This window comes from Phyllobates terribilis, unplaced genomic scaffold, assembly GCF_046119375.1.
Source record: "Phyllobates terribilis strain yellow unplaced genomic scaffold, ASM4611937v1 Scaffold_25__1_contigs__length_18738178, whole genome shotgun sequence".
NCBI classification, from domain to species: domain Eukaryota; kingdom Metazoa; phylum Chordata; class Amphibia; order Anura; family Dendrobatidae; genus Phyllobates; species Phyllobates terribilis.
The window spans coordinates 6,528,265-6,550,914 of record NW_027362785.1 but is presented as its reverse complement, the minus strand read 5'-3'; the positions used below and the strand labels follow the sequence as shown (position 1 = coordinate 6,550,914).

The 22,650-nt window shown below is 57.3% G+C and overlaps 1 protein-coding gene across 6 annotated transcripts; it reads left to right on the top strand.

Moving 5' to 3' along the window:
• The first annotated feature begins 1,735 nt into the window (after positions 1–1,735).
• LOC141176338 (uncharacterized) lies at positions 1,736–22,500 on the top strand. 6 transcript variants are annotated; one of them, XM_073660278.1, is made up of 5 exons: positions 1,746–1,989; positions 8,008–8,080; positions 14,400–14,728; positions 20,139–20,213; positions 21,902–22,500. In XM_073660278.1, exons 3-5 carry the CDS (start codon positions 14,506–14,508, stop codon positions 22,255–22,257), a joined length of 654 nt encoding a protein of 217 aa, XP_073516379.1. In that variant the 5' UTR covers positions 1,746–1,989; positions 8,008–8,080; positions 14,400–14,505; the 3' UTR covers positions 22,258–22,500. The 6 variants fall into 6 exon arrangements, with proteins under 6 accessions (XP_073516384.1, XP_073516379.1, XP_073516380.1 ...); XM_073660279.1 differs by having other exon boundaries at positions 14,391–14,728; XM_073660280.1 differs by having other exon boundaries at positions 1,746–1,996.
• Positions 22,501–22,650: the final 150 nt, after the last annotated feature.

The following is a 22,650-nucleotide window of genomic DNA, read 5'->3' as shown; positions in this document are numbered from 1 at the left end:
CTGTAGAGCAGGCGGTGTCCTCCCGGGCTCTGGCCCCTCTGCCCATTAGGATGAGGCTTTGTCCTGTAGAGCAGGCGGCGTCCTCCCGGGCTCTGGCCCCTCTGCCCATTAGGATGTGGCTTTGTCCTGTAGAGCAGGCGGTGTCCTCCCGGGCTCTGGCCCCTCTGCCCATTAGGATGAGGCTTTGTCCTGTAGAGCAGGCGGTGTCCTCCCGGGCTCTGGCCCCTCTGCCCATTAGGATGTGGCTTTGTACTGTAGAGGAGACGGTGTCCTCCCGGGCTCTGTCCCCTCTGCCCATTAGGATGTGGCTTTGTCCTGTAGAGCAGGCGGTGTCCTCCCGGGCTCTGGCCCCTCTGCCCATTAGGATGTGGCTTTGTACTGTAGAGGAGGCGGTGTCCTCCCGGGCTCTGGCCCCTCTGCCCATTAGGATGAGGCTTTGTTCTGTAGAGCAGGCGGTGTCCTCCCGGGCTCTGGCCCCTCTGCCCATTAGGATGTGGCTTTGTCCTGTAGAGCAGGCGGTGTCCTCCCGGGCTCTGGCCCCTCTGCCCATTATGATGTGGCTTTGTGCTGTAGAGCAGGCGGTGTCCTCCCGGGCTCTGGCCCCTCTGCCCATTAGGATGTGGCTTTGTACTGTAGAGGAGGCGGTGTCCTCCCGGGCTCTGGCCCCTCTGCCCATTAGGATGTGGCTTTGTTCTGTAGAGCAGGCGGTGTCCTCCCGGGCTCTGGCCCCTCTGCCCATTAGGATGAGGCTTTGTTCTGTAGAGGAGGCGGTGTCCTCCCGGGCTCTGGCCCCTCTGCCCATTAGGATGAGGCTTTGTTCTGTAGAGCAGGTGGTGTCCTCCCGGGCTCTGGCCCCTCTGCCCATTAGGATGAGGCTTTGTTCTGTAGAGCAGGTGGTGTCCTCCCGGGCTCTGGCCCCTCTGCCCATTAGGAGGACTGCAGGGCGCACAGATGTCGTCTCCCAGCATGCTCCTCTCCCCGTGCGGTGTGATGTCATCGGTCTATGCTATGTATCGTGGGAAAGATAAGAACTCTGTGGTGCGGTCACTTGAGGGGGCGCGGTTGACAGACGGGGGGCGCGGGTGACAGACAAGGGGGCGCGGGTGACAGACGGGGGAGCGCGGGTGACAGACGGGGGAGCGCGGGTGACAGACGGGGGAGCGCGGGTGACAGACGGGGGAGCGCGGGTGACAGACGGGGGAGCGCGGGTGACAGACGGGGGAGCGCGGGTGACAGACGGGGGAGCGCGGGTGACAGACGGGGGGGCGCGGGTGACAGACAAGGGGGCGCGGGTGACAGACGGGGGAGCGCGGGTGACAGACGGGGGAGCGCGGGTGACAGACGGGGGGCGTGCGGGGGCGCGCGGGTGACAGACGGGGGCGCGGGGGCGTGCGGGTGACAGACGGGGGGCGCGCGGGTGACAGGCGGGGGGGCGCGCGGGTGACAGATCGGGGGCGCGCGGGTGACAGGCGGGGGGCGCGCGGGTGACAGATGGGGGGCGCGGGTGACAGGCGGGGAGTGCTGGGCCCAACTGCTTGCAGCCATATCAGCCTAAAAAGCAACAGGAATTCTATAAAGTAATACAATCTGCTGTAACATCATATCAGGTTCTGTATAAGGTTATATAGTAATAATCCGCCGCACACTGGAGATTAGTCGTGACCCAAACAACAAACATTGAGTGACGGAGCAGAGGAGGATGTCACCGGCGCCCCTTCTCCCGGCGCCCCCTCTCCCGGCGCCCGTACACAGCGGCCTCGCTGCCGCTTCTCACGTGTGGCCGCATTTTCGGCATTCCATAACAGTAATAGCTCCGCCCACTCAGTCACGTGGTGGTGACGTCACCGCAGGTCCCTTCTTACACTGAGTCGTGGCTGCTGTGAGCTCGGGGAGAGCACTACATGTCCCAGCAACCTCCGCGGCCGCCTCCTGTGGGGCAGAAGCACCGGACTCCTCTCCACTCATGGTGCTGGCGGCTCCGGCCTGCAGGTCTGTGGTGAGGAGGGATACTGTGTGTGCTAGTGACAGCATATATACTGATCACATGACGTGTGTGTGTGTGTGTATATGTGTATACATGTATATATAGTGATCACATGACCTGTGTGTGTATATACATGTGTATATATAGTGATCACATGACCTGTGTGTGTGTGTGTGTGTGTGTGTGTGTGTGTATAGTGATCACATGACCTGTGTGTGCGTATACCTGTGATCATTATATAGCTACACACATGTACATAGAGGTCATGTGATTGTTGTGTATATATTACTATTTATTACTATTTATTATTATTATAGCGCCATTTATTCCATGGCGCTTTACATGTGATAGGGGTATACATAGCAAAAACATTTACATAATCTTAACAAAATAAGTCAGCGACTGGTACAGGAGGAGTGAGGACCCTGCCCGCGAGGGCTCACAACCTATAAGGGATGGGTGAGGATACAGTAGGTGGGGGTAGAGCTGGTCGTGCAGCGGTATGGTGGAGCGAGGACCCTGCCCGCGAGGGCTCACAACCTATAAGGGATGGGTGAGGATACAGTAGGTGGGGGTAGAGCTGGTCGTGCAGCGGTATGGTGGAGCGAGGACCCTGCCCGCGAGGGCTCACAGTCTACTAGGGATGGGTGAGGATACAGTAGGTGGTGGTAGAGCTGGTCGTACAGCGGTATGGTGGAGCGAGGACCCTGCCCGCGAGGGCTCACAGTCTACAAGGGATGGGTGAGGATACAGTAGGTGGGGGTAGAGCTGGTCGTGCAGCGGTGTGGTGGAGCGAGGACCCTGCCCGCGAGGGCTCACAGTCTACAGGCGATGGGTGAGGATACAGTAGGTGAGGGTAGAGCTGGTCGTGCAGCGGTATGGTGGAGCGAGGACCCTGCCCGCGAGGGCTCACAGTCTACAAGGGATGGGTGAGGATACAGTAGGTGAGGGGAGAGCTGGTCGTGCAGCGGTGTGGTGGAGCGAGGACCCTGCCCGCGAGGGCACACAATCTACAGGGGATGGGTGAGGATACAGTAGGTGAGGGTAGAGCTGGTCGTGCAGCGGTATGGTGGAGCGAGGACCCTGCCCGCGAGGGCTCACAGTGTACAAGGGATGGGTGAGGATACAGTGGGTGAGGGTAGAGCTGGTCGTGCAGCGGTATGGTGGAGCGGTGGTTACTGCAGGTTGTAGGCTTGTCGGAAGAGGTAGGTCTTCAGGTTTCTTTTGAAGGCTTCCATGGTAGGCGAGAGTCTGATGTGTTGGGGTACAGAGTTCCAGAGTAGGGACGATGCACAGGAAGAGGAGATAAGAGGGGAGTAGAGAAGGAGATCTTGTGAGGATCGGAGGTTGCGTGCAGGTAAGTACCAGGAGACTAGGTCGGAGATATATGGAGGAGACAGGTTGTGAATGGCTTTGTATGCCATGGTTAGGGTTTTGAACTGGATTCTCTGGGCAATGGGGAGCCAGTGAAGGGATTGACAGAGGGGGGAGGCTGGGGAATAGCGGGGGGCCATGTGGATTAGTCGAGCAGCAGAGTTTAGGATAGATTGAAGGGGCGCAAGAGTGTTAGAGGGGAGGCCACAGAGCAGGAGGTTGCAGTAGTCGAGGCGGGAGATGATGAGGGCGTGCACTAGTGTTTTTGCAGATTCATGGTTGAGGAATATGCGGATGCGGGAGATATTTTTGAGTTGGAGCTGGCAGGAAGTGGAAAGGGCTTGGAAATGTGGTTTGAAGAAGAGTTCAGAGTCCAGGGTTACCCCAAGGCAGCGAGCTTGTGGGACTGGGGAGAGTGAACAGCCATTGACGTGGATGGATAGGTCAGATGGGGCATATGAATGAGAGGGTGGAAAGATGATGAACTCTGTTTTATCCATGTTGAGTTTTAGAAGTCTAGCAGAGAAGAAGGATGAGATGGCGCACAGACATTGTGGGATTCTGGTTAGTAGGGAGGAGATATCGGGTCCAGAGAGGTAGATCTGTGTGTCATTAGCACAGAGGTGATACTGAAAGCTGTGAGACTCTATGAGCTGTCCCAGGCCAAAGGTGTAGATGGAGAAGAGCAGAGGTCCTAGAACTGAACCTTGGGGGACACCGACAGATAGGGGGCGAGATGAGGAGGTGGTGCGTGAGTGGGAGACACTGAATGTCCTGTTTGTTAAGTATGAGGAGATCCAAGATAGGGCCAAGTCTGTGATGCCAAGAGATGAGAGAGTCTGTAGTAAGAAGGAATGGTCCACTGTGTCGAAGGCAGATGACAGGTCCAGAAGGAGGAGGATGGAGTAGTGTCGCTTGGATTTGGCAGTTAGTAGGTCGTTGGTGACTTTGGTCAGGGCAGTTTCAGTCGAGTGATGCAGTCGGAAGCCAGATTGCAGGCGGTCGAAGAGGGAACAGGAGGAGAGGTGGGAGGACAGTTCAAGGTGGACATGTTGTTCTAGTAGTTTTGAGGCAAAGGGGAGAAGTGATATGGGGCGGTAGCTAGTCAGAGAGTATGGGTGTGATTGCGGCATGTTTGAAACATGAGGGGAAGACACCTGTTGTTAGTGACAGGTTGAAGAGGTGGGTTAGGGTTGGGATGAAGACTGTGGTAAGGTTAGGGATGAGGTGGAATGGGATTGGGTCAAGTTCGCAGGTGGTGAGGTGTGATTTGGAGAGTAAAGAGGAGACTTGACCTTCTGTAATGGTGGAGAAGTGAGGTTTGGAGGAGGAGGGTTGAGTAGATATGAGGAGGGGTTGTGCGGACTTTAGGCAAAAGCTTTGTCTGATTGCCTCTTTCTTCAAGCAGAAGATTGACACTAAGTCTTCAGCTGAGATGAGAGAAGAGGGAGGAGGTGCTGGGGGACGAAGGAGAGAATTGAAAGTGTTAAATAGCTGTTTAGGGTTGTGAGACAGGGAGGAGATGAGAAGTAGGTTTGTTTTGCTGTAGTGAGTGCGGACTTGAAGATAGTGATGGATTGTTTGAATGCGATGAAGTGCTCGATGGAGTGAGACCTTTTCCATCTCCTCTCCGCAACCCTGGAGGCCCGTCGCAGTTCTTCAGTAAGTTTGGTGTGCCAGGGTTGCCTGTTGATTGTGCGAGGTTTGGTATGTGTGGGAGGGGCAATAGAGTCGAGAGCTGCAGCTATTGTGGTGTTATATAAAGCGGCAGCAACATCTGAATCGTGTAAGGAATTTATGTTTGTAAGAGGGAGGAGGGATTCAGAGAGTGAGTGTAGGTTAAGGTATTTGAGGTTTCTGCGAGCGTGTGTAAGTTTGTGGAGTGGGGATTGTGGACCTGGAGAGGAGAGGGTAGAGAATGTGAGGAGGTTATGGTCAGAAAGAGGGAGGGGTGAGTTAGAGAGGTTAGACAGGGAACAGAGGCTGGTGAAGATAAGGTCCAGTGTGTGGCCATCTTTATGAGTAGCTGCCGAAGACCATTGAGCAAGGCCGAAAGAGGAAGTGAGGGATAGAAGCTTAGAGACAGACAAGTGGGAAGTGTCAATGGGGATGTTGAAGTCACCCATTATGATAGTGGGGATGTCAGTGGAAAGGAAGTGAAGCAGCCAGGTGGTGAAGTGGTCTAAGAGAGTGGTGGCTAGCCCTGGGAGTCGGTAAATGACGGCCAGTTGGAGGTTGGAGGGGGAATAGATGCGCACACAGTGCACCTCAAAGGAGGGGAGTGTAACAGAGGGTGGCAGTGATATTTGGGTGAAAGCGCAGGTATCTTACAGGAGAAAACCTACGCCTCAGCCATGTTTGCCGTTGGGGCGGGGGGTGTGGGAAAGGTGGAGTCCGCCATATGAAAGTGCAGCTGGGGAGGCTGTGTCAGAGGGGGTGAGCCAGGTTTCGGTGATGGCGAGGAAGGAAAGTTTGTTAGTAATGAAAAGGTCGTGGATGTAGGAAAGTTTGTTGCAGACGGAGCGAGCGTTCCATAGAGCTCCTGTTAGAGCAACTGAGGAAGTGGGGATTAGTTGGATGGGTATGAGGTTAGAAGGGTTGCGACAGTTTGTGGAGGGTCCGTGGATAGGAGGTAGAAGTAACTGTGGGGATATGGCGAGGAGGACCAGGATTTGGAGAGATATCTCCAGCAGTGAGGAGGAGCAGAGAAAGTGTTAGCAGGTGGGAGGAAGAGAGAGCATGAGGTGGCTGTCTGTGTTTGGAGATCCAGGATTGAATGTTGATGAATAATTTTGAGGAGGAGGTGAGATGAATGGGGAGGATGGAGGGAGAGATGAAGAGTTTCTTACTAGGTGTAGGGATTTGGGGGGCTACTAGAAAGTGGAGGACTATAGAGGAAAAAGTGAGAGCTAACAGAAACATAGTTAAAAGAGAGTAAGTGATCAAAGTGTTTGTTACCTGACTCCTGCCCCGACTAAATGCCTCTGAAATACCTGCCACTTATCTCCGAAGCCACTTTGCACAAGAAGACGCGTGCACAACCCAGCACGCGTGCACCCCTTAAGGAGCTTCTAAATATATACAGCACACTAAACCATCAGGTGTGGGGCATTGTGGGAGCTGCTTGTGGCTAAATTAGCAGCTGGTCATCTCACCAGGAGATGGCTGGGTGATCAAAGACAGGGATAGGACTCTGCAGGCTCTGCAGTTTAGCGCCTCTAAACATCAGATAAAATCTACAGTGGGCAAAGGACAGACATATGTGAGTATTGAGTGGAAAGGGACAGATAGAGCAGAAATATCAAGAGGAGAGTTCAGTGAGTTGAATCAGGAGAGCAGAGCACCAGATGGCGGCATACACAGCAAGCAGAGGAATTAGGCAGTTTCTCCGCTTGCTGTATATGCCGCCATCCAATGCTCCGCCCTCCCGACTCAACTCACTGCTACATGCTCTTCTCCTTCCTAATTCCTCTGCTTGCTGTATATGCCGCCATCTATATACATTTTAATGTCTTCGCTCTGTGCATTTTAGTCCTAAACATCCACCCTGTGGCTCAAACTTTTGGAAATGCCACCCGTACCCAAACCTATTTTCAGGATGCTTCTCTCCCATAGCTTTATACATCAGCATTACACATAAATAATCTGGTTTATTGAAAAATTGTATGTACAGATATTTTACTAGTAATTAGACTGCTCCATTCAGATACATTGCCCAAAATTTCACAAAGGTAGCTGGGTTGAAACCAGCGATGCCCGCAGGTACCAAAACCACCTTCCTCTTTATTTTTGGCTTAAACACCAAAAATATATGTATATATAGTGATCACATGACCTGTGTGTATATATATATATATATGTATATATAGTGATCACATGACCTGTGTGTATATATATGTATATATAGTGATCACATGACCTGTGTGTGTATATATGTATATATAGTGATCACATGACCTGTGTGTATATATATATGTATATATAGTGATCACATGACCTGTGTGTGTATATATATATATGTATATATAGTGATCACATGACCTGTGTATATATATATATATATATATATATATATATATGTATATATAGTGATCACATGACCTGTGTGTGTGTGTATATATGTATATATAGTGATCACATGACCTGTGTGTGTGTGTATAATGATCACATGACCTGTGTGTGTGTGTGTATAGTGATCACATGACCTGTGTGTTTGTGTGTGTGTATAGTGATCACATGACCTGTGTGTGTGTGTATATATATATATATATATATATATATATATATATATATATATATATATATATATATATATATATATATATATATATATATGTATGTATGTATAGTGATCACATGACCTGTGTTTGTGTGTGTGTGTGTGTGTGTGTGTGTGTGTGTGTGTGTGTGTGTGTATAGTGATCACATGACCTGTGTGTGTGTATACCTGTGATCATTATATAGCTATACACATGTACATAGAGGTCATGTGATTGTTGTGTAGATGTATGTATATAGTGATCACATGACGTGTGTGTAATATATCTATACACACACACAAGTCATGTGACTTCTGAGCATTTTACAGTTGTGAGAAGTGAGTACACCCTCTGAGTTATCTGGATGGAATAAACCTCTGGTCGTTACAGGAAGCTGCAGCCTGAGATGATGCGCAGGACGGGTGACTGCGGGCAATTATATGCAGAGGCTGCGGAGTTAAAAGTGAGTACACCCCTGTGCCGCAGCTGTGCAGCCTGCAGTGGTGCTTCTCTGGACAGCTGTCCCACTCCGCTCTCTTATGGGTTCCCCCCCCCCCACACACCTTCCCGCTCCGCTCCCCCCACACACGCTTTCCCGCTCCGCTCTCCCCCCTCCCCCCCACACGCCTTCCCGCTCCGCTCTCCCCCCCACACGCCTTCCCGCTCCGCTCTCCCCCCTCTCCCCCACACGCTTTCCCGCTCCGCTCTCCCCCCTCTCCCCCACACGCCTTCCCGCTCCGCTCCCCCCCCCACACGCTTTCCCGCTCCGCTCTCCCCCCCCACACGCTTTCCCGCTCCGCTCTCCCCCCTCCCCCCCACACGCTTTCCCGCTCCGCTCTCCCCCCTCCCCCCCACACGCCTTCCCGATCCGCTCTCCCACCCACACGCCTTCCCGCTCCGCTCTCCCCCCTCTCCCCCACACGCCTTCCCGCTCCGCTCTCCCCCCTCTCCCCCACACGCCTTCCCGCTCCGCTCTCCCCCCTCTCCCCCACACGCCTTCCCGCTCCGCTCCCCCCCCCACACGCTTTCCCGCTCCGCTCTCCCCCCCACACGCTTTCCCGCTCCGCTCTCCCCCCCACACGCTTTCCCGCTCCGCTCTCCCCCCCACACGCTTTCCCGCTCCGCTCTCCCCCCCACACGCTTTCCCGCTCCGCTCTCCCCCCTCCCCCCCACACGCCTTCCCGCTCCGCTCTCCCCCCCACACGCCTTCCCGCTCCGCTCTCCCCCCTCTCCCCCACACGCCTTCCCGCTCCGCCCCCCCCACACGCTTTCCCCCCTCCCCCCCCACACGCCTTCCCGCTCCGCTCTCCCCCCTCCCCCCCACACGCCTTCCCGCTCCGCTCTCCCCCCTCCCCCCCACACGCCTTCCCGCTCCGCTCTCCCCCCTCCCCCCCACACGCCTTCCCGCTCCGCTCCCCCCCACACACGCTTTCCCGCTCCGCTCTCCCCCCTCTCCCCCACACGCTTTCCCGCTCCGCTCTCCCCCCTCTCCCCCACACGCCTTCCCGCTCCGCTCCCCCCCCACACGCTTTCCCGCACCGCTCTCCCCCCCACACGCTTTCCCGCTCCGCTCTCCCCCCTCCCCCCCACACGCCTTCCCGCTCCTCTCTCCCCCCCACACGCCTTCCAGCTCCGCTCTCCCCCCTCCCCCCCACACGCCTTCCCGCTCCGCTCTCCCCCCTCCCCCCCACACGCCTTCCCGCTCCGCTCTCCCCCCTCCCCCCCACACGCCTTCCCGCTCCGCTCTCCCCCCTCCCCCCCACACGCCTTCCCGCTCCGCTCCCCCCCCACACGCTTTCCCGCTCCGCTCTCCCCCCCACACGCTTTCCCGCTCCGCTCTCCCCCCTCCCCCCCACACGCCTTCCCGCTCCCCTCTCCCCCCCACACGCCTTCCCGCTCCCCTCTCCCCCCCACACGCCTTCCCGCTCCGCTCTCCCCCCTCCCCCCCACACGCCTTCCCGCTCCGCTCTCCCCCCTCCCCCCCCCACACGCCTTCCCGCTCCGCTCTCCCCCCTCCCCCCCCACACGCCTTCCCGCTCCGCTCTCCCCTCTCCCCCCCACACGCCTTCCCGCTCCGCTCTCCCCTCTCCCCCCCCACACACTTTCCCGCTCCGCTCTCCCCCCTCCCCCCACACGCCTTCCCGCTCCGCTCTCCCCCCTCCCCCCCACACGCCTTCCCGCTCCGCTCTCCCCCCTCCCCCCCCACACCCTTCCCACTCCGCTCTCCCCCCTCCCCCCCCACACGCCTTCCCGCTCCGCTCTCCCCCCTCCCCCCCACACGCCTTCCCGCTCCGCTCTCCCCCCTCCCCCCCACACGCCTTCCCGCTCCGCTCTCCCCCCACACGCTTTCCCGCTCCGCTCTCCCCCCCACACGCTTTCCCGCTCCGCTCTCCCCCCTCCCCCCCACACGCCTTCCCGCTCCCCTCTCCCCCCCACACGCCTTCCCGCTCCCCTCTCCCCCCCACACGCCTTCCCGCTCCCCTCTCCCCCCCACACGCCTTCCCGCTCCGCTCTCCCCCCTCCCCCCCACACGCCTTCCCGCTCCGCTCTCCCCCCTCCCCCCCCCACACGCCTTCCCGCTCCGCTCTCCCCCCTCCCCCCCCACACGCCTTCCCGCTCCGCTCTCCCCTCTCCCCCCCACACGCCTTCCCGCTCCGCTCTCCCCTCTCCCCCCCCACACACTTTCCCGCTCCGCTCTCCCCCCTCCCCCCACACGCCTTCCCGCTCCGCTCTCCCCCCTCCCCCCCACACGCCTTCCCGCTCCGCTCTCCCCCCTCTCCCCCCACACCCTTCCCACTCCGCTCTCCCCCCTCCCCCCCCACACGCCTTCCCGCTCCGCTCTCCCCCCTCCCCCCCCACACGCCTTCCCGCTCCGCTCTCCCCTCTCCCCCCCCACACGCTTTCCCGCTCCGCTCTCCCCCCTCCCCCCCCACACGCCTTCCCGCTCCGCTCTCCCCCCTCCCCCCACACGCCTTCCCACTCCGCTCTCCCCCCTCCCCCCCACACGCCTTCCCGCTCCGCTCTCCCCCCTCCCCCCCACACGCCTTCCCGCTCCGCTCTCCCCCCTCCCCCCCACACGCCTTCCCGCTCCGCTCTCCCCCCTCCCCCCCACACGCCTTCCCGCTCCGCTCTCCCCCCCACACGCCTTCCCGCTCCGCTCTCCCCTCTCCCCCCCCCACACGCCTTCCCGCTCCGCTCTCCCCCCTCCCCCCCCACACCCTTCCCGCTCCGCTCTCCCCCCTCCCCCCTCCCCCCCCACACGCCTTCCCGCTCCGCTCTCCCCCCTCCCCCCCACACACGCCTTCCCGCTCCGCTCTTCCCTCTCCCCCCCACACGCCTTCCCGCTCCGCTCTCCCCCCTCCCCCCCCACACACGCCTTCCCGCTCCGCTCTCCCCTCTCCCCCCCCACACGCCTTCCCGCTCCGCTCCCCCCCCCCCACATGCCTTCCCACTCCGCTCTCCCCCCTCCCCCCCCACACGCCTTCCCGCTCCGCTCTCCCCCCTCCCCCCCCACACGCCTTCCCGCTCCGCTCTCCCCCCTCCCCCCCACACGCCTTCCCGCTCCGCTCCCCCCCCCCACATGCCTTCCCACTCCGCTCTCCCCCCTCCCCCCCCACACGCCTTCCCGCTCCGCTCTCCCCCCTCCCCCCCACACGCCTTCCCGCTCCGCTCTCCCCCCACACGCCTTCCCGCTCCGCTCTCCCCCCTCCCCCCCACACGCCTTCCCGCTCCGCTCTCCCCCCTCCCCCCCACACGCCTTCCCGCTCCGCTCTCCCCCCTCCCCCCCACACGCCTTCCCGCTCCGCTCTCCCCCCTCCCCCCCACACGCCTTCCCGCTCCGCTCTCCCCTCTCCCCCCCACACGCCTTCCCGCTCCGCTCTCCCCCCTCCCCCCCACACCCTTCCCGCTCCGCTCTCCCCCCTCCCCCCACACCCTTCCCGCTCCGCTCTCCCCCCTCCCCCCTCCCCCCCCACACGCCTTCCCGCTCCGCTCTCCCCCCTCCCCCCCCACACACGCCTTCCCGCTCCGCTCTTCCCTCTCCCCCCCACACGCCTTCCCGCTCCGCTCTCCCCCCTCCCCCCCACACACGCCTTCCCACTCCGCTCTCCCCCCTCCCCCCCCACACGCCTTCCCGCTCCGCTCTCCCCTCCCCCCACACGCCTTCCCGCTCCGCTCTCCCCTCTCCCCCCCACACGCCTTCCCGCTCCGCTCTCCCCCCTCCCCCCCACACGCCTTCCCGCTCCGCTCCCCCCCCACACACTTTCCCGCTCCGCTCTCCCCCCTCCCCCCCCACACGCCTTCCCGCTCCGCTCTCCCCCCTCCCCCCCACACGCCTTCCCGCTCCGCTCCCCCCCCACACACTTTCCCGCTCCGCTCTCCCCTCTCCCCCCCACACGCCTTCCCGCTCCGCTCTCCCCCCTCCCCCCCCACACGCCTTCCCGCTCCGCTCTCCCCCCTCCCCCCCACACGCCTTCCCGCTCCGCTCTCCCCCCTCCCCCCCACACGCCTTCCCGCTCCGCTCTCCCCCCTCCCCCCCCACACGCCTTCCCGCTCCGCTCTCCCCCCTCCCCCCCCACACGCCTTCCCGCTCCGCTCTCCCCCCTCCCCCCCACACGCCTTCCCGCTCCGCTCTCCCCCCTCCCCCCCCACACGCCTTCCCGCTCCGCTCTCCCCCCTCCCCCCACACGCCTTCCCACTCCGCTCTCCCCCCTCCCCCCCACATGCCTTCCTGCTCCGCTCTCTTGTGGCCCCTTCCCGCACTCCTTTTCCCGATCCGCTGACTTGTGGCCCCCCCGCATGTCTTCCCGTGCCGCTCTCTTGTGCCAAGACACCCTCCCCCCTCCGAACGCTTCCCGCTCCGCTCTCTTGTGGCCCCTCACAGCCTCTGTGTTGGTGTGCACATGACTTGGCCGTTGTTTTCTTTCTCAGCCGTTCTGATGTTACTTTGCTGCTCACTTGTTACGTCGCCCAGGTTCGGCCGGGCTCCGTCTTCTGGCCCGGCCGGGCTCCGTCTTCTGGCCCGGCCGGGCTCCGTCTTCTGGCCCTGCCGGGCTCCGTCTTCTGGCCCGGCCGGGCTCCGTCTTCTGGCCCGGCCTGACTCCGGTTGACTCAGCAATCGCAATGTTCCCGGGTCCTGTGGCTGCAGAGAATCCCCGATCCCCCCTGCAGCGCTGTGTTGAACTTAGTTAGGCTGAGTTCACACGATGCGTATTTCATGCGTTTCCGCGGCGTTTTTGCAGTTGCGTAAACGCCGCGGAAACGCATGAAAAACGCATGGTAGAAGGGAAGCAATGTTCCCCAATGGAAATCCGCATGTGCTGTGCCCATGATGCGGATTTTTCCGCAGCGTAAACGCTGCGCTCAAATATCCGCAGCATGTCATTTAATTTTGCGGAAACGCGGCGTTTTCGCCGCCATTGACTTGCATTAGAACACGCCAATTCCGCAAGACTGCATCTGTACTTGCGTAATTGGTGCGTTCTAATGTGCAGATGGTACCCGGGTGTGGAGGACAGGAGACTCTCATCCACACCCAGGTACCATTAAAAAAGCTGTAAAAACAAGAATAAAATAAAAAATATATATATACTTACCGTCTGTCGGCCCGCGCAGCGCTCCTGCTTGCTTCCCGGCACTTGCAGTGAGTTGTAGGACCTGCGGTGACGTCAGAGTCATGTGACGGGTCACGTGACGCTGACGTCGGCAGGTCTTTCAATTCAAAGTTGCCGGCAGCCGGGAGAACGGAGTGAGCAGGACAGCGCGGACCATCGGAGGTAAGTATATACACTCTCTCGGGTCACACTATATAAATCCATGCTGTTTGCATGGATTTATATAGTGTGACCTAGTTGTCAAGCACTTTCCAGGTGATGTTAAAATCGCCTGGAAAGCGCTTGTCAATCTGCATGCGGAAACGCATGTGAATCTGCATGTGGATCCGCATGTATTCTGCAGGAAAAACGCATGCACAATCTGCATGCGTTTTTTCTGCCAGGGAGATGCAGAAATGATGCAGAAATTTTCTGCTTCATTTCTGCATCGTGTGCACATAGCCTTACAAGGAGATTGTTTGTGCAAATTTTTTTTCCCAAATTCGGCATTATGGCCAAACATCTTCACTCCGGTCTTGTGTATCCAAAGAGCAGAAATCTTGTAGCTTCCAAATTTTATCCGTGCTGCCATATTATTTATAGAAAGATGAGGCTTTCGCCTCCGACCCATCCATCAAAGCTGTAAGTTAATTATTTAATAACCTAACAGGCCTTTAGAGACTGAGCTGTAGCTCTTGGGTTTATTGCATGGTCTGACCTTGGGGTGAATTTTCTGGGACGTCCATTCCTGGAAAGATTTAACCTTTCTCACTGCAGACTGGTGGCCTCCAGATTGTCTATAAATGGCAACAGTCGCTTCTCTAAGACCAGTGCTGATGTCTCTCCCCATTGGCATTGTGGTAACACTCGCCTGAATGCTCCAGACCAGCAAACTACCGAACTTCTGCTTTTATAGCGGTGCTCACACTGGTGGAGAAATGACCATGGATGTGATTGGCAGCACCCGGCTGCTTCTTGCTCTCTTCATTCCTATGGAGGGTAGTATGGGTGTACTTACTTTCTTACTCAAGGCTTCGGCTTTTTGGCCCAGTTTTTGGTAAAGACACGATGCAATGTGTTGTTCTTCACCTCAGATTTATCTAATTTTAAGACTTTCTAAGGATCATTTTTATGTCTTGATGCATAAAGCTGCAGAATACTAAGTTTTTTCTTATTGTTGAGTCTCCGCAGGTGATGGAATCGCTGTAGTCCGGGCGAGGACTGTGGCGCTGATTTTCCCAGGTGCAGCCGTTCTGCCATCCAACGCTTAGTACTACGCGGGTCTCCTCCAGCAACCATGCCCCGATCCAAGGAGATCTCCGACGAGGTGCGGAGGAAGGTGGTGGAGGCCCACGAGGCCGGGAAAGGCTACAAAACCATCAGCAAAGTGTGTAACCTGCACCGATCCACCGTCCGGCAGATCATCTACAAGTGGAAGACCTTCAACACCATCTCCTCCCGTCCCCGGAGCGGGCGCCCCACCAAGATCGCCAACATCCTCTGCAAAGTCAGGAGAGGAGGTAACGAGTCACAAAGAATTGGGTGATTGCCGCTGATCCGCTACACACATCACTGACTTTCTATCCCTACAGTGGATATGAAAAGTCTACACACCCCTGATAAAATCCCAGGTTTTTTTATCCTACCAAGAAGAATCATTTCAGAACTTTTCTCACTTTTTAGTGTCGCCCATAATCTGTACAAATCCATTGACACATTTAAATGAAATCTGTTTGGGTGGAAAAAGTGCGGTTGCATAAATCTTCACACCCTTACTTTATTACTTTGCTGCAGCTCCCCTGTGAATTTCTTGGTCGGGGTCTATCACATGGAACATCTAGAATTGGTGATCTTTGCCTGCTCCTCCTTGCAGCAGCTCCATATCTGTCAGATTGTGGGGACATCTCCTGTGTACAGCGCCCTCTTCAGGTCACCACATATTGTCCTTTGGTTTCAGGTCTGGTCTCACGCTCGGCCGATCCAGAAATTCCATATTCTTCTGGAGAAGCCATTCTCTTGGTGATTTGGAGGTCGCTCAGTGTCGTTGTACCTGAAAGGTGAAATTCAGCTTTTTATCAAAGACCGGAAGGTTCTGATGTAAAATTGTTTTGTTCTGTCCATAATCCCCCTCCCCCTTGTCTAAACCCCAGTTCCAGCTACCGAAAAACAGCCCCAGAGCACAATGCTGCCCCCACCATGCCCCACTGTGGGCATGGTGATCTTCTGGTGATGACCGATGTCAGCTTTGCACCTTTTGGAATTAACACTCCCCCCTCGGTCTCAGACAGAACACGATTCCTGCTTCTGGCCGACATGATGGAGGTTTAGGCAGAACAAGGCCGGGCCTGGATGTTTGCCTTTGTAAAAAATGGCTTCCGTGTTGCCTCCAACCCCACAGGCCGGAGATAAGAAGAATACGAGAGATGGTTGTGTCCTGCATGTGACAACAAGGACTGGCCAGAAATTCCTGCAGATCTGTTAATGTTGCTGCCATCCTCCAGCACCAATGAGGGACGGTCCAGTTCTGGGTAATGTTTCCATTGTAGATCTAATGCCTGGGAAATGTCTTAATACCTTATCCTCACAATGAGATCCTTTGCTGTGTTGTCAGCTGTTTACAGACCAGAAAATGGCAGGAAAATCCTCCTAGAACAGCGACACTTTCTCTGGGGTTAATCAGAAACACTGTAAATGACGGCGGCCAAGCACTGACCACTATGTAACATGGGGGAAATGTGATCAGCGGATTCTGAGCGCAACCACATACCCAATTATAGGAGGGTGTGCACACTTATGCAACCACATTATTGTAGTTTTATTTTCATTTCAACATGATTTCAGTTTTTCTCAATGGACTTGTGCAGATTATGGGCGGCATTAAATGGGAAAAAAAAAAGTTCTAAAATGATTCTTCTAGAAATCCCCCCTCCCCATGAAAAAAACATGGTATTTTAACAGGGGCGTGTAGACTTTTTATATTTACTGTAGGTTGTCAGAGCTGGAAAATCACAACACAAGGTGTCAAAGTGAAGGAGAGTGCACATGTAAGGTACAAGAGCGGACACCTGTGTACTGATCCATACCCTCCAGTCATATCCAGAGCTACATACACATTGTATACTCCAGTCACATCCAGAGCTGCATCCAAACAAATATACAGGCATGAGAAAAACTAAGTACACCCACTTTACATTCTGCAGTTTTTGTATCGGGACAACATTCAATACAGCTGACAATCTTCCATCTTCCCAGGAGTGGACATATCAGCCAATCTACCCCAAGGTCAGACTGTGCAATAAACCCAAGAGCTACAGCTCCGACTCTAAAGGCCTCAGTTACACACATGTTCAAAATCATGATAGTGCCATCACAAAGAGGCTGAACCACGATGGCTTGTGTGGAAGGGTTGAGGGAAAAAGTCTTGTCACACTAAAAAGACCATGGCTGCACGGCTAAAGTCTGCGCATTTTCTCACATTATATATAGATGGATACTGCTAGATTATCTATGTACATCCACACTGTACGTTGTCCGGTATCATCACACTCTTAGTTCCCTGGAGCATTGGGTTTCCAACTCATTTACTGCACAATTAATGCTGTAAAATCAGTGATTGGAATCTCAACAATGAAAGAAGCTGTGACGAGGAGCTGCCGACGCGCTCCTCAACAAGGTGAGAGGCTGGAAACATGGCTGTGAAGAGGAGCTGCCGATGCGCTCCTCAACAAGGTGAGAGGCTGGAAACATGGCTGTGAAGAGGAGCGGACGACGTGCTCCACAACAAGGCGAGAGGCTGGAAACATGGCTGTGAAGAGGAGCGGCCGACGTGCTCCACAACTAGGTGAGAGGCTGGAAACATCGCTGTGAAGAGGAGCGGACGACGTGACACACAACCAGGCGAGAGGCTGGAAACGTCACTGTGAAGAGGAGCGGCCGACGTGCTCCACAACAAGGTGAGAGGCTGGAAACATGGCTGTGAAGAGGAGCGGCCGACGTGCTCCTCAACAAGGCACGAGGCTGGAAACATCACTGTGAAGAGGAGCGGACGACGTGCTCCACAACAAGGTGAGAGGCTGGAAACATGGCTGTGAAGAGGAGCGGACGACGTGCTCCACAACAAGGCGAGAGGCTGGAAACATCACTGTGAAGAGGAGCGGACGACGTGCTCCACAACAAGGCGAGAGGCTGGAAACATCACTGTGAAGAGGAGCGGACGACGTGCTCCACAACAAGGCATGAGGCTGGAAACATCACTGTGAAGAGGAGCGGACGACGTGCTCCACAACAAGGCGAGAGGCTGGAAACATCACTGTGAAGAGGAGCGGACGACGTGCTCCACAACAAGGCGAGAGGCTGGAAACATCACTGTGAAGAGGAGCGGACGACGTGCTCCACAACAAGGCGAGAGGCTGGAAACATCACTGTGAAGAGGAGCGGACGACGTGCTCCACAACAAGGCGAGAGGCTGGAAACATCACTGTGAAGAGGAGCGGACGACGTGCTCCACAACAAGGTGAGAGGCTGGAAACATGGCTGTGACGAGGAGCTGCCGACGTGACACACAACAAGGCGAGAGGCTGGAAACATCACTGTGAAGAGGAGCGGACGACGTGCTCCACAACAAGGCGAGAGGCTGGAAACATCACTGTGAAGAGGAGCGGACGACGTGCTCCACAACAAGGCGAGAGGCTGGAAACATCACTGTGAAGAGGAGAGGACGACGTGCTCCACAACAAGGTGAGAGGCTGGAAACATCACTGTGAAGAGGAGCGGACGACGTGCTCCACAACAAGGCGAGAGGCTGGAAACATCACTGTGAAGAGGAGCGGACGACGTGACACACAACAAGGCGAGAGGCTGGAAACATGGCTGTGAAGAGGAGCGGCCGACGTGACTCACAACAAGGCGAGAGGCTGGAAACATGGCTGTGAAGAGGAGCGGCCGACGTGACACACAAGGCGAGAGGCTGGAAACATGGCTGTGAAGAGGAGCGGACGACGTGCTCCACAACAAGGCGAGAGGATGGAAACATCGCTGTGAAGAGGAGCGGACGACGTGCTCCACAACAAGGCGAGAGGCTGGAAACATCACTGTGAAGAGGAGCGGACGACGTGCTCCACAACAAGGCGAGAGGCTGGAAACATCACTGTGAAGAGGAGCGGACGACGTGCTCCACAACAAGGCGAGAGGCTGGAAACATCACTGTGAAGAGGAGCGGACGACGTGCTCCACAACAAGGCGAGAGGCTGGAAACATCACTGTGAAGAGGAGCGGACGACGTGCTCCACAACAAGGTGAGAGGCTGGAAACATGGCTGTGACGAGGAGCGGACGACGTGACACACAACAAGGCGAGAGGCTGGAAACATCACTGTGAAGAGGAGCGGACGACGTGCTCCACAACAAGGCGAGAGGCTGGAAACATGGCTGTGACGAGGAGCTGCCGACGTGACACACAACAAGGCGAGAGGCTGGAAACATCACTGTGAAGAGGAGCGGACGACGTGCTCCACAACAAGGCGAGAGGCTGGAAACATCACTGTGAAGAGGAGCGGACGACGTGCTCCACAACAAGGCGAGAGGCTGGAAACATCACTGTGAAGAGGAGCGGACGACGTGCTCCACAACAAGGCGAGAGGCTGGAAACATCACTGTGAAGAGGAGCGGACGACGTGCTCCACAACAAGGCGAGAGGCTGGAAACATCACTGTGAAGAGGAGCGGACGACGTGCTCCACAACAAGGCGAGAGGCTGGAAACATCACTGTGAAGAGGAGCGGACGACGTGCTCCACAACAAGGCGAGAGGCTGGAAACATCACTGTGAAGAGGAGCGGACGACGTGCTCCACAACAAGGCGAGAGGCTGGAAACATCACTGTGAAGAGGAGCGGACGACGTGACACACAACAAGGCGAGAGGCTGGAAACATGGCTGTGAAGAGGAGCGGCCGACGTGACACACAACAAGGCGAGAGGCTGGAAACATGGCTGTGAAGAGGAGCGGCCGACGTGACACACAAGGCGAGAGGCTGGAAACATGGCTGTGAAGAGGAGCGGACGACGTGCTCCACAACAAGGCGAGAGGATGGAAACATCGCTGTGAAGAAGAGCGGACGACGTGCTCCACAACAAGGCGAGAGGCTGGAAACATCACTGTGAAGAGGAGCGGACGACGTGCTCCACAACAAGGCGAGAGGCTGGAAACATCACTGTGAAGAGGAGCGGACGACGTGCTCCACAACAAGGCGAGAGGCTGGAAACATCACTGTGAAGAGGAGCGGACGACGTGCTCCACAACAAGGCGAGAGGCTGGAAACATCACTGTGAAGAGGAGCGGACGACGTGCTCCACAACAAGGCGAGAGGCTGGAAACATCACTGTGAAGAGGAGCGGACGACGTGCTCCACAACAAGGCGAGAGGCTGGAAACATCACTGTGAAGAGGAGCGGACGACGTGCTCCACAACAAGGCGAGAGGCTGGAAACATCACTGTGAAGCTACTGATTCAGTGGCTCACTTTCTGACACCACTGCTGCAGTTTGGCCTGGTGTCCTCTTCTCCATCTGAGGTTGCAGTTACCTACTGTAAGAGCCGAAGATCTTTCGTGTCCTGATCAGTAAAACAGTGCAAAGTGGGTTTACTTAGGCTTCCTCATGAATGTCACACCCGGAGCTGCATATGCACAGCGCATACCCCAGTCACATCTGGAGCTGCATCCACCTGGCTCATACTCCAGTCACACCCAGAGCTGCACTCACACTTCTGCTGTCGGTCACACCCGGAGCTGCACTCACACTTCTGCTGTCGGTCACACCCGGAGCTGCACTCACACTTCTGCTGTCGGTCACACCCGGAGCTGCACTCACACTTCTGCTGTCGGTCACACCCGGAGCTATATTGCTGCTTCATCCTACAATTCTCTTTATATTCAGATGAGAATGAAGTTCCAGGATCTGTCGGAGGGGTCAGCGGGAGCTCCGAGGGGGAAGAGACCGCCCCCATCACAGGTATATGTATGATATCTGTTACGTCATTTTCCACTCTAGTCACATCCAGAGCTGCACTCGCACATCTGATTACACCAGCAGGAGCTTAGCTGAGATCCTGTGATGCAATGTGTGCTCTGCAGACACCGAATCGGCGAGATGTTCTGCGGACGCCTCATGGTATCTGTGACAGCAGCGGTGTATTGTAGAGTGCAGCTGTGGGGGAAGGGACACGAGACTGCAGAGAGACATCTATAGAGTGTGCATAAGTGGTCACGTCTAGAGCTGCGGGCGCACGTCGTATACTCCGGTCACGTCTAGAGCTGCGGGCGCACGTCGTATACTCCGGTCCCATCTAGAGCTGCGGGCGCACGTCGTATACTCCGGTCACGTCTAGAGCTGCGGGCGTACGTCGTATACTCCGGTCACGTCTAGAGCTGCGGGGGCACGTCGTATACTCCGGTCACGTCTAGGGCTGCGGGCGCACGTCGTATACTCTGGTCACATCTAGAGCTGCGGGCGCACGTCGTATACTCTGGTCACATCTAGAGCTGCGGGCGCACGTCGTATACTCCGGTCACGTCTAGAGCTGCGGGCGCACGTCGTATACTCTGGTCACATCTAGAGCTGCGGGCGCACGTCGTATACTCCGGTCCCGTCTAGAGCTGCGGGCGCACGTCGTATACTCCGGTCCCGTCTAGAGCTGCGGGCGTACGTCGTATACACCGGTCCCGTCTAGAGCTGCGGGCGCACGTCGTATACTCGGGTCACGTCTAGAGCTGCGGGCGCACGTCGTATACTCTGGTCACGTCTAGAGCTGCGGGCGCACGTCGTATACTCTGGTCACGTCTAGAGCTGCGGGCGCACGTCGTATACTCGGGTCACGTCTAGAGCTGCGGGCGCACGTCGTCTACTCCGGTCCCGTCTAGAGCTGCGGGCGCACGTCGTATACTCCGGTCACGTCTAGAGCTGCGGGCGCACGTCTTATACTCTGGTCACGTCTAGAGCTGCGGGCGCACGTCGTATACTCTGGTCCCGTCTAGAGCTGCGGGCGTACGTCGTATACTCTGGTCCCGTCTAGAGCTGCGGGCGTACGTCGTATACACCGGTCCCGTCTAGAGCTGCGGGCGCACGTCGTATACTCTGGTCACGTCTAGAGCTGCGGGCGCACGTCGTATACTCCGGTCCCGTCTAGAGCTGCGGGCGCACGTCGTATACTCCGGTCACCTCTAGAGCTGCGGGCGCACGTCTTATACTCAGGTCACGTCTAGAGCTGCGGGCGCACGTCGTATACTCGGGTCACGTCTAGAGCTGCGGGCGCACGTCGTCTACTCCTGTCACGTCTAGAGCTGCGGGCGCACGTCGTCTACTCCGGTCCCGTCTAGAGCTGCGGGCGCACGTCGTATACTCTGGTCCCGTCTAGAGCTGCGGGCGTACGTCGTATACTCTGGTCCCGTCTAGAGCTGAGGGCGCACGTCGTATACTCTGGTCCCGTCTAGAGCTGCGGGCGTACGTCGTATACTCTGGTCCCGTCTAGAGCTGAGGGCGTACGTCGTATACACCGGTCCCGTCTAGAGCTGCGGGCGCACGTCGTATACTCCGGTCCCGTCTAGAGCTGCGGGCGCACGTCGTATACTCCGGTCACCTCTAGAGCTGCGTGGCACCCGGAGCTGCAGGACACTGATGATCTCGCTGTCGTTGTCTTTCAGGTACGGACCGTGGCCCAGACTGCGCCGGCCTCGCTGCGGGGGTGGAGGACGAAGCCTCCGTGACTCTTGTGCTCCCTGATGTTCCCGCGATCACAAGGAAGACGACAAAAAGAATAAAACGGAAAGAAAAGAAGTGTAACCGCCAGCTGGGATCACCGCCGCCATCTGCAGAGCGTCACATGGAGGTAATACTCTGCTGCGAGATCTGCGGCACCTGCTTCACTACAGAAACGGATCTGGAAAGTCACCAGGCGCAGCACCTGGACAAGACGCCGCACGAGTGCGAGGAGTGCGGGAGAGCCTTCCAGTCCGCCGCCGGCCTGAGAGCACACAGGAGAAGAAAACATGGCTGCTGAGCGGCCCCTGCCCCAGGGCATGCTGGGAGGAACTGACCACATGGGATCGGCTGTCACCGGGCAGCGCTCGTTATAGTGGCAGCCTGCTATATGCTGTGACTGGTGAACCCCCGCGGACGGAGGGGACACTAATGTACATTTGGCAGAGGACCCCTGCACTCAGCGTCTCCTGATTCTCTCTTGTCCGCGGCTCCCGTCTCCTGTCCACGGCCCTCGGCTCCCCTTCTTCTGGTCTCGGCTCCCCTCTCCTGTCCGCGGCCCTCTGCTCCCCTTCTTCTGGCCTCGGCTCCCTTCTCCTGTCCGCGGCCCTCTGCTCCCCTTCTCCTGTCCGCGGCCCTCTGCTCCCCTTCTCCTGTCCGCGGCCCTCTGCTCCCCTTCTTCTGGCCTCTGCTC